Source organism: Sander vitreus, chromosome 3 (genome assembly GCF_031162955.1).
Source record: "Sander vitreus isolate 19-12246 chromosome 3, sanVit1, whole genome shotgun sequence".
Taxonomy (NCBI): domain Eukaryota; kingdom Metazoa; phylum Chordata; class Actinopteri; order Perciformes; family Percidae; genus Sander; species Sander vitreus.
Window position 1 is genome coordinate 37,141,904 of NC_135857.1, and position 17,135 is coordinate 37,159,038.

At 42.3% G+C, this 17,135-nt stretch overlaps 1 protein-coding gene across 2 annotated transcripts in view; it reads left to right on the top strand.

The window, feature by feature from the left end:
- lrch3 (leucine-rich repeats and calponin homology (CH) domain containing 3) overlaps positions 1-17,135 on the top strand; it is a 39,756-nt gene that overhangs the window by 15,603 nt on the left and 7,018 nt on the right. Inside the window, exons 14-19 of one of the 2 annotated variants that reach the window (XM_078247283.1) lie at positions 128-181; positions 4,921-4,951; positions 5,040-5,153; positions 6,509-6,591; positions 7,018-7,155; positions 7,232-7,309. In XM_078247283.1, coding sequence (XP_078103409.1) covers positions 128-181; positions 4,921-4,951; positions 5,040-5,153; positions 6,509-6,591; positions 7,018-7,155; positions 7,232-7,309 — 498 coding nt within the window. The remainder of the gene's footprint in view (positions 1-127; positions 182-4,920; positions 4,952-5,039; positions 5,154-6,508; positions 6,592-7,017; positions 7,156-7,231; positions 7,310-17,135) is intronic. The other variant, XM_078247284.1, reaches the window with a different exon arrangement.

Here is a 17,135-nt window from a genome sequence, read left to right on the forward strand (position 1 = left end):
TATCTCTGCGTGTGTCTGTGTGTGTGTGTCTGTGTGTGTGTGTATCTCTGCGTGTGTGTCTGTGTGTGTGTGTGTGTGTCTGTGTGTGTGTATCTCTGCGTGTGTGTGTGTGTGTGTGTGTGTGTAGAACGTCTACCCCTCCAGACGCTCCACCCACACAGATGACTCCGCCCTCTTCATGGTAAGAGTTTGGCCCCGCCCCCCCAAAATCTACTAACAACTGAAACTAAAATACCTCTTAATCAGAAAAAACTGAATCATCACAGGAAACTGAACACGGCACTTCCTGTAGCTGTTTCACAATAAAGACCCCGGGAAGTTTTCACTAAATATTAGCTTTCAACATAAATCAGAATGATTCCTCGTTAATCTAACTCCACACACTAACCTACAGCATGGAGTCACCTGTCACTCATTCATCATCTGTCTCCTTGTCTTCTTAGCCCCGCCCCCTCCCAGTCCATCATCCACCTATCATCTGTCTCCTTGTCTTCTTAGCCCCGCCCCCTCCCAGTCCATCATCCACCTATCATCTGTCTCCTTGTCTTCTTAGCCCCGCCCCCTCCCAGTCCATCATCCACCTATCATCTGTCTCCTTGTCTTCTTAGCCCCGCCCCCTCCCAGTCCATCATCCACCTATCATCTGTCTCCTTGTCTTCTTAGCCCCGCCCCCTCCCAGTCCATCCACCTATCATCTGTCTCCTTAGCCCCTAATCTAATCTTTCTGGTTGTGCATGACGCAGCTTATATTCACACTAAATTATTCAGCTGTTTGGAGACTGATTGAATATGAAATAAGTAATGAAACATCAAAATGAGAATAAATAACTAGGATTTAGATGTATTTCATGTGTGTGTATTCTAACTCCTGTTCTTGTTTCTTTAGATAGAAACTGAATCTGCTTCCTGCATTAACTTTCTTCTTTCTCTTCATCTGCCGACCTTCTCTCCTTTAACCCTTCTCTCCTTTAACCTTTCTCTCCTTTAACCCTTCTCTCCTTTAACCCTTCTCTCCTTTAACCTTTCTCTCCTTTAACCCTTCTCTCCTTTAACCCTTCTCTCCTTTAACCTCTCTCTCCTTTAACCCTTCTCTCCTTTAACCTCTCTCTCCTTTAACCCTTCTCTCCTTTAACCCTTCTCTCCTTTAACCCTTCTCTCCTTTAACCTTTCTCTCCTTTAACCTCTCTCTCTCTTTAACCCCTCTCTCCTTTAACCTCTTTCTCCTTTAACCTCTCTCTCCTTTAACCTCTCTCTCCTTTAACCTTTCTCTCCTTTAACCCTCTCTCTCCTTTAACCCTTCTCTCCTTTAACCCTCTCTCTCTCTTTAACCTCTCTCTCCTTTAACCCTTCTCTCCTTTAACCCTTCTCTCCTTTAACCCTTCTCTCCTTTAACCCTTCTCTCCTTTAACCCTTCTCTCCTTTAACCCTTCTCTCCTTTAACCCTTCTCTCCTTTAACCTTTCTCTCCTTTAACCCTTCTCTCCTTTAACCCTTCTCTCCTTTAACCCTTCTCTCCTTTAACCCTTCTCTCCTTTAACCCCTCTCTCCTTTAACCCTTCTCTCCTTTAACCCTTCTCTCCTTTAACCCTTCTCTCCTTTAACCTCTCTCTCCTTTAACCTCTCTCTCCTTTAACCTCTCTCTCCTTTAACCTCTCTCTCCTTTAACCTTTCTCTCCTTTAACCTCTCTCTCCTTTAACCCTTCTCTCCTTTAACCTTTCTCTCCTTTAACCTTTCTCTCCTTTAACCTTTCTCTCCTTTAACCTTTCTCTCCTTTAACCTTTCTCTTCTGTTCATCGTTTGTTCTTATGTTTTTATAAATCATCTTCACTTCACTTTCTCTTCAGTTTGTTCCTCCTTCTTTACATCTGTCTGTCTGTCTCTCTGTCTGTCTGTGTACCTGCCTGTCTGTCTGTCTGTCTCTCTGTCTATCTGCCTGTCTGTCTTACTGCCTGTCTGTCTGTGTGTCTCAGTGTGTGTTGGTATTTGAGTCTGACTTTAACACCAACACCATAAAGAGACGACCAGGCTCCCACAGTCAGGTGACCCCTCCCATATATATATATATATATATATATATATATATATATATATATATATATATATATATATATACACACACACAGTTTTTCTTTGCAAATTATGGTGGAGAATAAGTATTTGGTCAATAACAAAAGTTCATCTCAATACTTTGTTATATACCTTTGTTGGCAATGACAGAGGTCAAACGTTTCCTGTAAGTCTTCACAAGGTTTTCACACACTGTTGCTGGTATTTTGGCCCATTCCTCCATGCAGATCTCCTCTAGAGCAGTGATGTTTTGGGGCTGTCGCTGGGCAACACAGACTTTCAACTCCCTCCAAAGATTTTCTATGGGGTTGAGATCTGGAGACTGGCTAGGCCACTCCAGGACCTTGACATGCTTCTTACGAAGCCACTCCTTCGTTGCCCGGGCGGTGTGTTTGGGATCATTGTCATGCTGAAAGACCCAGCCACGTTTCATCTTCAATGCCCTTGCTGATGGAAGGAGGTTTTCACTCCAAATCTCACGATACATGGCCCCATTCATTCTTTCCTTTACACGGATCAGTCGTCCTGGTGCCTTTGCAGAAAAACAGCCCCAAAGCATGATGTTTCCACCCCCATGCTTCACAGTAGGTATGGTGTTCTTTGGATGCAACTCAGCATTCTTTCCCCTCCAAACACGACCAGTTGAGTTTTTACCAAAAAGTTCTATTTTGGTTTCATCATCCTCTTCTGGATCATCCAAATGCTCTCTAGCAAACTCCAGACGGGCCTGGACATGTACTGGCTTATCAGGGGACACGTCTGGCACTGCAGGATTTGAGTCCCTGGCGGCGTAGTGTGTTACTGATGGTAGCCTTTGTTACTTTGGTCCCAGCTCTCTGCAGGTCATTCACTAGGTCCCCCCCGTGGTTCTGGGGTTTTGCTCACCGTTCTTGTGATCATTTTGACCCCACGGGGTGAGATCTTGCGTGGAGCCCTGGATCGAGGGAGATTATTAGTGGTCTTGTATGTCTTCCATTTTCTTATAATTGCTCCCACAGTTGATTTCTTCACACCAAGCTGCTTACCTGTTGCAGATTCAGTCTTCCCAGCCTGGTGCAGGTCTACAATGTTGTTTCTGGTGTCCTTTGACAGCTCTTTGGTCTTGGCCATAGTGGAGTTTGGAGTGTGACTGTTTGAGGTTGTGGACAGGTGTCTTTTATACTGATAACCAGTTCAAACAGGTGCCATTAATACAGGTAACGAGTGGAGGACAGAGGAGCCTCTTAAAGAAGAAGTTACAGGTCTGGGAGAGCCAGAAATCTTGCTTGTTTGTAGGAGACCAAATACTTATTTTCCACCATAATTTGCAAATAAAGTCATTAAAAATCCTACAATGTGATTTTCTGGATTGTTTTCCTCATGTTGTCTCTCATAGTTGAAGTGAACCTATGATGAAGATTACAGGCCTCTCTCATCTTTTTAAGTGGGAGAACTTGCACAGTTGGTGGCTGACTAAATACTTTTTTACCCCACTGTATATATATGTATATGTGTGTGTATATATGTATAATGTGTGTATATATGTGTATATATGTGTATATGTATGTATATATGTATATATATATATATATATATATATGTATATATATATATGTGTGTGTGTGTATATATGTGTGTGTGTGATATATGTGTGTATATATATATATATATATATATATATATATATATATATATATATATAACCTCATGAAAATGCTGCTCTGTTCTGTAATAAATCCTAATCCCAACGATTGAGGTCAGTATTGAAATCAGGATAATTTATCCACTATCCTCGTTGACGTTTAGAAAGCGTGTTGCATTTAAGAAATCCTTGCAAAACGTAACGTGCAAAATAATCGTTTTTGTTTGAATTCATTGTTTTTGGGAGCTGGAATCTAAATCCTGGACAGAATTGGAGTACTTGCACAGCCCAAACTATAGACTACATCTCTGCAGATGTATGTAGAGATCAAACCAGCGTATGTTTGGAACCATGAGACGAGTCTGACGGCAGAAACATGAGACTGTCGTGTGTCGTGTTTACAGCTTTGGAGCCAGTTTGTTTTCATTTAAACCTTCATCTTTTTATTCCTGCCATCAGTCTCTTTCTTCTTCTTGTTGTCCGTCCTTCTTTCTCTCCGTCCATCAGTCTGTAGACGGCTGTCGTTCTCACGCTTCTGATAGCTCCACTTCCTGTCTGCTGCAGGTACAGCAACCTCTCTGTCTCTCTCTCTATCTGTCTGTCTGTCTGCTGCAGGTACAGCAACCTGTCTGTCTCTCTCTCTATCTGTCTGTCTGCTGCAGGTACAGCAACCTGTCTGTCTCTCTCTATCTGTCTGTCTGTCTCTGTCTGCTGCAGGTACAGCAACCTGTCTGTCTCTCTCTCTATCTGTCTGTCTGTCTCTGTCTGCTGCAGGTACAGCAACCTGTCTGTCTCTCTATCTGTCTGTCTGTTGCAGGTACAGCAACCTGTCTGTCTCTCTCTATCTGTCTGTCTGTCTGTCACACTGGGTAACAAACCTCACAGCTAGAACATATTCCCATTTAACGACTGACATCACAGTTTCTCTGTTTGAACATAACGACTGACATCACCCAGTCTCTCTGTTTGAACATAACGACTGACATCACCCAGTCTCTCTGTTTGAACATAACGACTGACATCACAGTCTCTCTGTTTGAACATAACGACTGACATCACAGTCTCTCTGTTTGAACATAACGACTGACATCACAGTCTCTCTGTTTGAACATAACGACTGACATCACAGTCTCTCTGTTTGAACATAACGACTGACATCACCCAGTCTCTCTGTGTGAACATAATGACTGACTGAGACTGATGACTAATGATCCTGTGTTGTGTGTCTGCAGGGAGAGGACAGAGCAGCGCTGTCTCCCACCGGTAATACGCTACGTTAATATAACTGTCTTACTTTTCTCACATGGTTTACTGTCCTGTTTTTGAATGATTGATTTGTTTTCTCTTCCAGCCAATCAGTCGCCTTCGTACCCGTCCTCAGGGGGCGGGGCTTCCTGTCGGACGTCTGCTCTGCGGCCAGAGAGCTTCCTCTTCCGTCTCGGTCAGAAAGAAGAGAAGAGGAAAGGTGAAGCTGATGCTGGAGCTCCTTAAAGCTGCAGTACCGTGTCTTGATACTGGTGTAATAGAGCTTTCTCACAGCAGACATGTTGACATGTCAGAGTAGGAACAGCACAGGTGTGTTCTAACCAGTAATGATGGCTGCGTTCCTCTTAGCAGAGGTCCTGGTGGTGTTCATGCTGACTCACTGACATATCTCACTGGGACACTAGATGGACCTGAGCCATCGTTAAGGTGATCAGTCTCAGCTGGGCTCTTCCTACTATGACAGGTCATCATGTCTGCTGTGAAGAAGGTCTATTTAGTGTAATACCCATTTTTATTTCATACAACATTACAGCTCAAATCTTCTCAACCCCCCCCCCAATAATCAAAACTGGGCAGTTTCCAAAGTTTTTGTCACCTTTTTGGAAGTTTTTGTCGCTTTTTCCAGACGGACAGACCAGGGACAGACTGGGAGAGGGACAGACTGGGAGAGGGACAGACTGGGATAGGAACAGACTGTGAGAGAGAGAGACTGTGAGAGGGACAGACTGTGAGAGGGACAGACTGGGATAGGGACAGACTGTGAGAGAGAGAGACTGTGAGAGGGACAGACTGGGAGAGAGAGAGACTGGGACAGGAACAGACTGTGAGAGAGAGAGACTGTGAGAGGGACAGACTGTGAGAGGGACAGACTGTGAGAGAGAGAGACTGTGAGAGGGACAGACTGTGAGAGGGACAGACTGGGACAGGAACAGACTGGGAGAGAGAGAGAGACTGGGAGAGAGAGAGAGACTGTGAGAGGGACAGACTGGGAGAGAGAGAGAGACTGGGAGAGAGAGAGAGACTGGGAGAGAGAGAGAGACTGTGAGAGGGACAGACTGGGAGAGAGAGAGACAGTGAGAGGGACAGACAGTGAGAGGGACAGACTGGGAGAGAGAGAGACTGGGACAGGAACAGACTGTGAGAGGGACAGACTGGGAGAGAGAGAGACAGTGAGAGGGACAGACTGGGAGAGAGAGACAGTGAGAGGGACAGACTGGGAGAGAGAGAGACAGTGAGAGGGACAGACTGGGAGAGAGAGACAGTGAGAGGGACAGACTGGGAGAGAGAGAGACAGTGAGAGGGACAGACTGGGATGCTGTTTGTTGTGCGTATCATAGCAGCGTTATGAGTTTCCCTTGTTGAATGAGGAATAGAGTACCACTGCCTGCTGGCATGGAGAGTTGTTTCCTCTCACGCAGCCACAGAACAGACGTGGTACCTGGCCGTCGGCTGGAGTCTATGTGGTGTGTTTAAGTTTAAGCCAGGCAACGGGGTTGTAACTCCTGCTGTGTGTGTGTGTGTGTGTGTGTGTGTGTGTGTGTGTGTGTCCTGTAGGTGATGCTGCCTCTCAGAGTCAGGCTCCAGCTGCTCCTCCTCTGGTTGGAGAAGATGCTGAACGGGTGGAGATGCTCAGAAAGGTCCGTAGCTCCATCTGCTCAATCTAAACTCAAACAACAAGATATAACGGACATTTTAAGGATCCTTAAACTGTCTCTCTCTCTGTCACTCTGTCTGTCTCTCTCTCTGTCTGTCCGTCTCTGTCTTTCTGTCTCTCTCTCTTTCTCTGTCTGTCTGTCTTTTTGTCTGTCTCTCTGTCCATCTCTCTATCTCTCTCTCTGTCTGTCTCTCTTTGTCTGTCTCTCTTTCTCTGTCGTTCTCTGTCTCTCTGTCCGTCTGTCTGTCTCTCTCTCTGTCTGTCTGTCTCTCTCTCTGTCTGTCTGTCTCTCTCTCTGTCTGTCTGTCTCTCTCTCTGTCCGTCTGTCTCTCTGTCTGTCTGTCTCTCTCTCTCTGTCCGTCTCTCTCTCTCTTTTTCTCTCTGTCCGCCTGTCTCTCCGTCTCTCCAGAATATCGAGGCTCGTCTGAAGGTGTCGTTGCCTAGCGACCTGGGAGCAGCTTTGACAGACGGCGTGGTGCTCTGTCACCTGGCCAATCACGTGAGACCTCGGTCCGTCCCCAGCATCCACGTCCCCTCCCCCGCTGTGGTGAGTGCTCACCATAATGTAATAATAATAAAGAGACGAGGGGTCATTATAATAACGCTGCGTCTGTGTCCTGCAGCCTAAACTCACCATGGCGAAATGTCGGAGAAACGTTGAGAACTTCCTGGAGGCGTGTCGCAGGATCGGTGTTCCACAGGTAACGGACACACCTGAGACTGTACATTACCTAGCATACAGCGCTGGAACGAGTATTCAGATACTGTACTGCACAGGGTTCATACGTTTTGAAAAAAACTGCAAAAGTTATGGAATTTGAAAAATGCAAATTCCAGGCCTGGACAGGTTTGGGAAACATTGCAAGACCCAGAAAGTTTGGGAAAAGTCCTGGAATTGTTTTTTTAACACAGCATAATAACGTGATTAATAAATGTATTTTCACGTCGTCTTACGCCGCCTTCCCACTGGCACTTGAAATCAGCTCCGTAATACGCAATACGCCCCCAGCGGACGTCGTACTACACCGTTGAAAAGCGTTGGAAACGACTCTCAAAAATGGCGGAGAGACTAGAAGGACTGATAAGTGTCTGAATGAACGAATTAATTGTCAGATAGGAACCGTCCGTAGCCTGTCGCAAGAGTTCAATTTTTTTGAATACATCCGGATGACCAAATTACACGATTTCTTTCACACCGCACTTGTTTGGACCCCATTCGCATGCCGTCTGCGAATCTGCAGAGGAAATGAACGACTTCCGGTCGTTTCAAAGCCGTATCGGAGCTGATTTCAACTGCCAGTGGGAAGGAGGCGTTAACCTCAACGTTGTATTCGGGGAGTGATATTACGAATCCCACTATGAACCACATACACTCATTCATTATTGTTAAACCTCTGAGGGGAAACTTTAACGCTGATTTTTATTCTTATTGTATAATGTCGACTGACATTTTCAGGAAAACATAGTCATGGAAAAGTTATAAAAAAGTCATGGAAGATTTATGGAAAAGTTATAAAAAAAAGTCATGGAAAAGTCATGGAAAATGTATGGGAAAGTTATAAAAAAAAGTTATGGAAAAGTCATGAAAAAGTTATGGAAAAGTCATGAAAAAGTTATGGAAAAAAAGTCATGAAAAAGTTATGGAAAAGTCATGAAAAAATTATGGAAAAGTCATGAAAAAGTTATGGAAAAGTCATGGAAAAGTTATGGAAAAAAAGTCATGGAAAAGTTATAGGAAAAGTCATGAAAAAGTAATGGAAAAGTTATAAAAAAAAGTCATGGAAAAGTCATGGAAAAGTTAAGAAGAAAAGTCATGTAAAAGTTATAAAAAAGTCATGGAAAAGTTATAAAAAAACGTTATGAAAAAGTTATGGAAAAGTCATGGAAAAGTTATAGGAAAAGTCATGAAAAAGTAATGGAAAAGTTATGGAAAAAAGTTATAAAAAAAGTTATGGAAAAGTCATGGAAAAGTTATAAAAAAAGTTATGGAAAAGTTATGGGAAATTTATGGGAAAGTTATAAAAGAAGTTATTGTTAAGTCATGGAAAAGTTATGAAAAAAGTCATGGAAAAGTTATAAAAAAAACGTTATGGAAAAGTCATGAAAAAAAGTTATGAAAAAGTCATGGAAAAGTTATAAAAAAACGTTATGGAAAAGTTATGGAAAAAAAGTCATGGAAAAAAGTCATGGGAAAGTTATAAAAAAAAGTTATGGAATAAAGTCATGGAAAAGTTATGGAAAAGTCATGAAAAAGTTATGAAAAAGTCTTGGAAAAGTTATAAAAAAAAGTCATGGAAAAGTTATTGAAAAAAGTCATGGAAAAGTTATAAAAAAACGTTATGGAAAAGTTATAAAAAAAACGTTATGGAAAAGTTATAAAAAAAAGTCATGGAAAAGTTATAAAAAACGTTATGGAAAAGTTATAAAAAAAGTCATGGAAAAGTTATAAAAAAAACGTTATGGAAAAGTTATAAAAAAAAGTCATGGAAAAGTTATTTTAAAAAAAGTTATGGAAAAGTCATGAAAAAAGTCATGGAAAAGTTAATAAAAAAAAACGTTATGGAAAAGTTATGGAAAAAGTCATGGAAAAGTCATGGAAAAGTTATAAAAAAAAAAAGTCATGGAAAAGTTATAAAAAAAAAGTCATGGAAAAGTTATGGAAAAGTCATGAAAAAGTTATGAAAAAGTTATAAAAAAAACATTATGGAAAATTTATGGAAAAGTTATTAAAAAAAAATAATGTAAAAGTTATGGGAAATTTATGGAAAAGTTATGGAAAAAAAGTCATGGAAAAGTTATAAAAAAAGTTATGGAAAAGTTATGAAAAAGTTATAAAAAAAAAAGTCATAGAAAAGTCATGGAAAAGTTATGAAAAAGTTATAAAAAACGTTATGTAAAAGTTGTGAAAAACGTCATGGAAAAGTTATAAAAAAAAGTAATGGAAAAGTTATGGAAAAGTCATGAAAAAGTTATAAAAAAAAAGTCATGGAAAAGTTATAAAAAAAAAGTTATGAAAAAGTCATGGAAAAGTTATTAAAAAAAAGTTATGGAAAAGTTATGGAAAAAAGTCATGGGAAAAGTTATAAAAAAGTTATGAAAAAGTCATGGAAAAGTTATAAAAAAAAGTCATGTAAAAGTCATGGAAAAGTCAAGAAAAAAGTCATGGAAAAGTTATAAAAAAAAAAGTCATGGGAAAAGTTATAAAAAAAAGTTATGAAAAAGTCATGGAAAAGTTATGGAAAAGTTATAAAGAAAAGTTATAAAAAAAAGTCATGGAAAAGTTATAAAAAAACGTTATGGAAAAGTCATGAAAAAGTTATAAAAAAAAGTCATGGAAAAGTTATGGAAAAGTCATGAAAAAAGTCATGGAAAAGTTATAAAAAAAGTTATGGAAAAGTTATGGAAAAAAGTCATGGGAAAAGTTATAAAAAAAACGTTATGGAAAAGTTATGGAAAAAAGTTATGGAAAAGTTATAAAAAAAAAAAGTCATGGAAAAGTTATGGAAAAGTCATGGAAAAGTTATGAAAAAGTCATGGAAAAGTTATGGAAAAGTTATTAAAAAAAAGTCATGGAAAAGTTATGGAAAAAAGTCATGGAAAAGTTATAAAAAAAAGTTATAAAAAAGTTATGGAAAAGTCATGAAAAAAGTTATGAAAAAGTTATAAAAAAACGTTATGGAAAATTTATGGAAAAGTTATGGAAAAAAAGTTATGGAAAATTTATGGAAAAGTTATTAAAAAAAAGTCATGGAAAAGTTATTGGAAGGAAAAGTCATGGAAAAAGTTATGGAAAAGTTATGAAAAAAGTTATGGAAAAGTTATTGAAAAAACGTCATGGAAAATTTATGGAAAAGTTCTAAAAAAAAGTCATGGAAAAGTCATGAAAAAGTCATGGAAAAGTTATGGAAAAGTCATGAAAAAGTTATAAAAAAAAAAGTCATGGAAAAGTTATAAAAAAGTTATGGAAAATTTATGGGAAAGTTATAAAAAAAAGTTATTGAAAAGTCATGGAAAAGTTATGGAAAAGTCATGGAAAAGTTATGGTAAAGTTATAAAAAAATCATGAAAAAGTTATGGAAAAGTATTGGTTAAAATGTGTATTTACTCTAACTGCAGTATAAGTACTTCATGTTCAACATCAGAGCTTTGGGGTTTTTGCAGCTTGAAAGGATCCCAATCTTTGGACACTTGTCCCGCCTGTCCCTTCTCTTAGCCTCTCACTATTCTCCGCTCTCTTTCCCCGTTTTGTAATCTGAGCCGTGAGTCTTCCCGGCGTGTGTTACGCACGCTGGAGAGCCGGGGAGTGTAGATACTCGCCTGATCACACGCCTGGCTGTTCAGGTGTGTGTGTGTGTGTGTGTGTGTGTGTGTGTGTGTGTGTGTGTGTGTGTGTGTGTGTGTGTGTGTGTGTGTGTGTGTGTGTGTGTGTGTGTGTGTGTGTGTGTGCGTGCGCACGCGTCTCTGTTGGTGTGTGTCTGTGTGCGTCTCTGTTAGTGTGTGTGTGTCTGTGTGCGTCTCTGTTGGTGTGTGTGTCTGTGTGCGTCGCTGTTGGTGTGTGTGTGTGTCTGTGTGCGTCTCTGTTGGTGTGTGTGTGTGTCTGTGTGCGTCTCTGTTGGTGTGTCTCTGTTGGTGTGTGTCTCTGTGTGCGTCTCTGTTGGTGTGTGCGTCTCTGTTGGTGTGTGCGTCTCTGTTGGTGTGTCTCTGTTGGTGTGTGTGTCTCTGTGTGCATCTCGGTTGGTGTGTGTGTCTCTGTTGGTGTGTGTGCGTCTCTGTTGGTGTGTGTGCGTCTCTGCTGGTGTGCGTCTCTGTTGGTGTGTGCGCCTCTGCTGGTGTGCGTCTCTGTTGGTGTGTGCGTCTCTGTTGGTGTGTCTCTGTTGGTGTGTGTGTCTCTGTGTGCATCTCTGTTGGTGTGTGTGTCTCTGTTGGTGTGTGTGTGTCTGTGTGCGTCTCTGTTGGTGTGTGCGTCTCTGTTGGTGTGTGTGTCTCTGTTGGTGTGTGTGTGTCTGTGTGCGTCTCTGTTGGTGTGTGCGTCTCTGTTGGTGTGTGCGTCTCTGTTTGTGTGTGTGTGTGTCTCTGTGTGCATCTCTGTTGGTGTGTGCGTCTCTGTTGGTGTGTGTGCGTCTCTGTTGGTGTGTGTGCGTCTCTGTTGGTGTGTGCGTCTCTGTTGGTGTGTGCGTCTCTGTTGGTGTGTGTGGCTGGACAGATTGAGTAACAACAGCTTGACGGAGCTTCAGCGTGCAGTGTATTTCTGGCTCAAAGCCACGTCACCTTTTGGTATCTCCTCAGCTCGCTGGGAACCTCCACGGAGGTGAGACTAAATGAAGTACCAGCTACTTTGTTTCATAATTATAAATACCCAAATATATCATATTAATTGTGTTAAAAATGTAGTTTTCTTGAGCAGTGCGTGTTTGGTTAGCTGTAACTATGGATATGCATAAACATTTATATGCTAAAAAGGTAGACATTGAAATAATTTCCGTTACCCAGGAAGGACATTTTTCATGGAATGAATCATGTGATTCATCAAAAAAAATGAAAACCCCAAAAAGGCGAGTAGAGTCGAGCAGGTACCATGTGTGCATGTTTCTAACCTGACTCCAGATGGATTGCTTGGCATTTGCTCGGCATATCCAGCTGGGAACTTTCCGTTTTCCTTTTGGGAAGGGGCGAAAATCCTGGTTAGTTGATTGGATAAACCATCTGTCCATTACCACCTATGTTGGCGATGGACGAGCCAAATCAACCAATCAGATCAACGAAGCTAGCTAAGTCAGTGTAGCTAGCGTTAGTTTGGCTTCAAGGACCTTGCGGTTTTCTAATGCCATCGTTTAACATACAATTAAGCTAGGTAACGTAGCAACGTTAACGTTTTTAAGCGTACCATTTGTATGTGACGTTAACCTCATCAACGACAATCCCCACCAAGTTTTCACGGTACATGTTTTCCTCCGAGAAAAGCCTCCAGTTCCGTTTTTTTTTTTTTTTTTGCTCGTCTTTAAACGAAGGAATACTTTCTAATTCAGATGAAACTGGCGCGATAGCTACGCTCATCTCATCCGTGGAAGCAGCCAGTCGCTTCTCGTTGCGTCACATCTAAACCCGCCTCCAAGCCAACGCTGATTGGTCGGTTGTTTGGTGAGCGGCTCCAAATTGTCTCCGTCTCAAGATGCCAGACTGATCTGAGAGTGGAACACTGGAGCTCGCCAGATCAGGACGCTCTCACCAGGCTACGATACTTAGGGGGGGGGGGGGGTTTGTCAACTTCTTTTTTAAACCTTTTTGTCATTTTTTACGACTTTTGTTATTTTTGTCTCTTTTTGTCCATCCCATAATGTTGTCAGACACTTACACTTGATAATAGAGGCTAATGAGTGGTTTTTTTCAAACGTTTTTTTAACGTTTTGGTGACTTGTTTGTTTGGCACACGCACAGAGACACACACACGCACAGAGACACACAAACGCACACAGAGACAGAGACGCACACAGAGACACAGACACGCACACAGAGACAGACACACACAGAGACAGAGACACGCACAGAGACACACACACGCACACAGAGACAGAGACGCACACAGAGACACACACACAGAGACAGAGACAGAGACGCACACAGAGACACACACACACAGAGACAGAGACGCACACAGAGACAGAGACGCACACAGAGACACACACACACAGAGACGCACACAGAGACAGAGACACGCACAGAGACACACACACACAGAGACAGAGACGCACACAGAGACACACACACAGAGACAGAGACGCACACAGAGACAGAGACACGCACAGAGACACACACAAGCACACAGAGACAGAGACGCACACAGAGACACACACACACAGAGACACGCACAGAGACACACACACACAGAGACGCACACAGAGACAGAGACGCACACAGAGACAGAGACGCACACAGAGACACACACAGACACACACACACACACACACACAGAGACACACGCACAGAGACACACACACAGAGACACACACACAGAGACACACGCACAGAGACACACACGCACAGACACACACACACGCACACAGACACACACACAGATACACAGACACGCACAGAGACAGACACACACACACACACACACACAGACACACACACAGATACACAGACACGCGACAGAGACAGACACAGAGACACACACAGAGACAGAGACGCACACAGAGACAGAGACGCACACAGAGACACACACAGACACACACACACACACACACACAGAGACACACACACACAGACACACACACACAGACACACCCATGTGATGGAAACACGTCCTAAGTGTGCATGTTCTGATCTGAATCTGCTGCTCCTCAACTAACAGCTTTTCTTTCTTCTCTTTCATCTTCACCTTTTTTATCCTGATCATCTCACTCCTGTTATCCTTCGCCATGTCCATCCCACCCCCTGTAGGACAGTCTGTGTTCAGTGGGGGAGGTTCTGGCGGGAGAAGGTGGCGGCCGGGTTTATGGGACGGTGGGCGCGTTGCTCTCCATGGCCCCGCCCCCGAGCAGCCCCTCCCCTCGGTTCCAGCTGGCGGGCTTCGCCCTCTTCTACCTGTCCGTCATGTCGCTGCTTTGTGCCATCTACGTGCACCTGGCACCCCACGTCTGAACCCCAACCTGAGAACAAGACGCCACAGAGACAGTTAGGGGTGTGAAGCACACGTTTTATCACCACACGGTGAAACATAGTTCCTTCAGACAACGAGACGATATTTGTAGTATCGGCAAAGATTTTCCCAATTGATTCCGATTCACAAGGTCCCGAATTGATTCATTATCAATGTTAGGAACATTTCAGCTACAAACCCAATATATCTTGATATAAAGGAGACAATGTTCCCTCTGACCTGCTGCATTGTTAAAGCTTTAGTGCGTAACTTTGTTATATTAAGACCCTTGTGTGGTGTTCAGGTCTGTGGGACCATTTTCAATGTTTGCTAAAAGAAAAATGATGCTATTTATTATTTATTCTAACTCAAACTCACTGGCCTTGTAACTATTACATATGACTACACACGGTACACCCCCCTACACATAACTATTACATATGACTACACACGGTACACCCCCCTACACATAACTATTACATATGACTACACACGGTACACCCCCCTACACATAACTATTACATATGACTACACACGGTACACCCCCCCTACACATAACTATTACATATGACTACACACGGTACACCCCCCCTACACATAACTATTACATATGTATTACATATGACTACACGGTACACCCCCCCCTACACATAACTATTACATATGACTACACACGGTACACCCCCCCCTACACATAACTATTACATATGACTACACACGGTACACCCCCCCCTACACATAACTATTACATATGACTACACACGGTACACCCCCCCCCCTACACATAACTATTACATATGACTACACACGGTACACCCCCCCCCCTACACATAACTATTACATATGACTACACACGGTACACCCCCCCTACACATAACTATTACATATGACTACACACGGTACACCCCCCTACACATAACTATTACATATGACTACACATGGATCATAAATGTGATCTCACAGGGGTAAATAGCTAATATGAACCATAAATGATGTTTATATCATTGGTAATTGAGCTAAAGTAAACATCTGTTAAGTTATTTTTACATAAATTGTTATGACTGTATTGATTTAAAAGCCTAATGTTCACTAGACCCGGGAACATTGGCTGTGTAACAAAAATATGAACACCACACAAGGGTTAATGAACGTCAACACATTACATTCAAGCCAAATGAGTTGCTACAAAGCTAATTAAGACTATCGGCTCCACACAACTCTCTCTGGATCTCTCAGCATGTTCAGAAGATTGTGACCTGCCGCTAGTCTGGCTATCAGCAGACCAAGCTCAAAGATTGAGCTTGGTCTGGGGAGTCTGCTCTGTATTTTCTACTGCACAAGAGGCGGGACCAACGGGCATAGTTCAAATGACTGTACGCGACTGTATAGTCCTTCAACCAATCAGACCAACGACCCGGGTGACGTAGCAGCGACAGCAGCATCAACGGGTTGCTGCGCTTCGGTGGCCGTCATGTTGAATGTAAACAAGAAGCTGCTCGGGAGCTTCTCTATCGTCATCGTGTTAAACCAGCCAATGGCACGCCAGGTGGATAAGCCAGTTTGTGATTGGCCCCTGCAGATTTGTAGCTGCTGATCGGGCTGGTTTACCCAGTCTAGCGTCCGGTGACTTTCCCGTGCAGAAATTAGAGTGAAGATAATGACCTCTTCTGAAGAGTCCATCATATTTTTTAATCCTCCGTGTCCTCCTTGGCTACTAGCAGCTGTGTGGGGAGGGAGGGAGGGCAGGCTTGTATCATGTGGGTACGCCGACAGTTTAGTTGTCATTACTGACTGTTACCCTGTTTACACGTACCTGGTTATTTTGAAAAACTGAGACATTTCCCTTTGTTTGTGCCCTTCGTTTACATGCAAACGGAGAATTCTTCTCTGAAAACGAGTCTTTCTAAAAAAAACTCCGGCCAGAGTGGAGATTTTGGAAAACTTTGATTGCATGTAACCTGAGACAAACAGAGGTTTAGGCAGCTGTTGTTTCTATTTTCGGGATTCTGATTGGCTAACGTGGGCTTGAGCAACTCGTTACACTGCCACCTACAGTTTTGGCGTGCTCTTGACGGCATATATACACGGGTCCGTGGGTTTGTGTAAACAAACACTTTTCTGAAAACTGACAGGTGTGCACGAAGTTATTTTTGAAAGACGGAGAGGGTGAAGTGTCCGTTTATGGAAATGGCCGGCCACGTGTAAACGTAGCCTTAGTATTCCTCATGGGGGCGACAGAAACTACGTACTATAGCTTTAAACATAGCAGTTACATTAATGTCCCTGTAATTCAACATGAACACAACAAAACGTAAACCCTACAGACTTTACAGTCAGAGAGTTTTGAGACATTTAATTCAGATATCTGGAGATGCCAGAGAGAGCCTTTTCTAAATGTCATGCCAGTTTTTCACTCTCCAAAATAAAAGCCTAACTTTGGAACATTTTTAACCCCCTTCCCGGCACGCTAGCATGACTAAGTTGGTACCAATGGATTCCTTAGATCCTTTAGTTTCATACGATGCAGACAAAGATTAATTCCTGGATTTTATGAATCTATTTTGGATCATTTAAATGAAAATCGATTTAACCCTCCTGTTGTCCTCGGGTCAAATTTGACCTGTTTTCAAAGTTTCTATTTCATGAATTTGGGTTTCTTTCAACCAAAGTGCCCAAATATAACGTGAATGGTTCCAAAAAATGAAATGGTTTCAAAACAGTAATGTTATACTGACTACACTTCGACATACAGTAAACCCGTCTGTGTTTGTCCACTCCACATCTTCAGATTTTAACAATTAGTCAAAATAATTCATCATTTCTGCTCAGAAATTAGGTATAATTTCATATAAATTAAGTTTGTTGACCACTGAATTCCAACAAGAAGT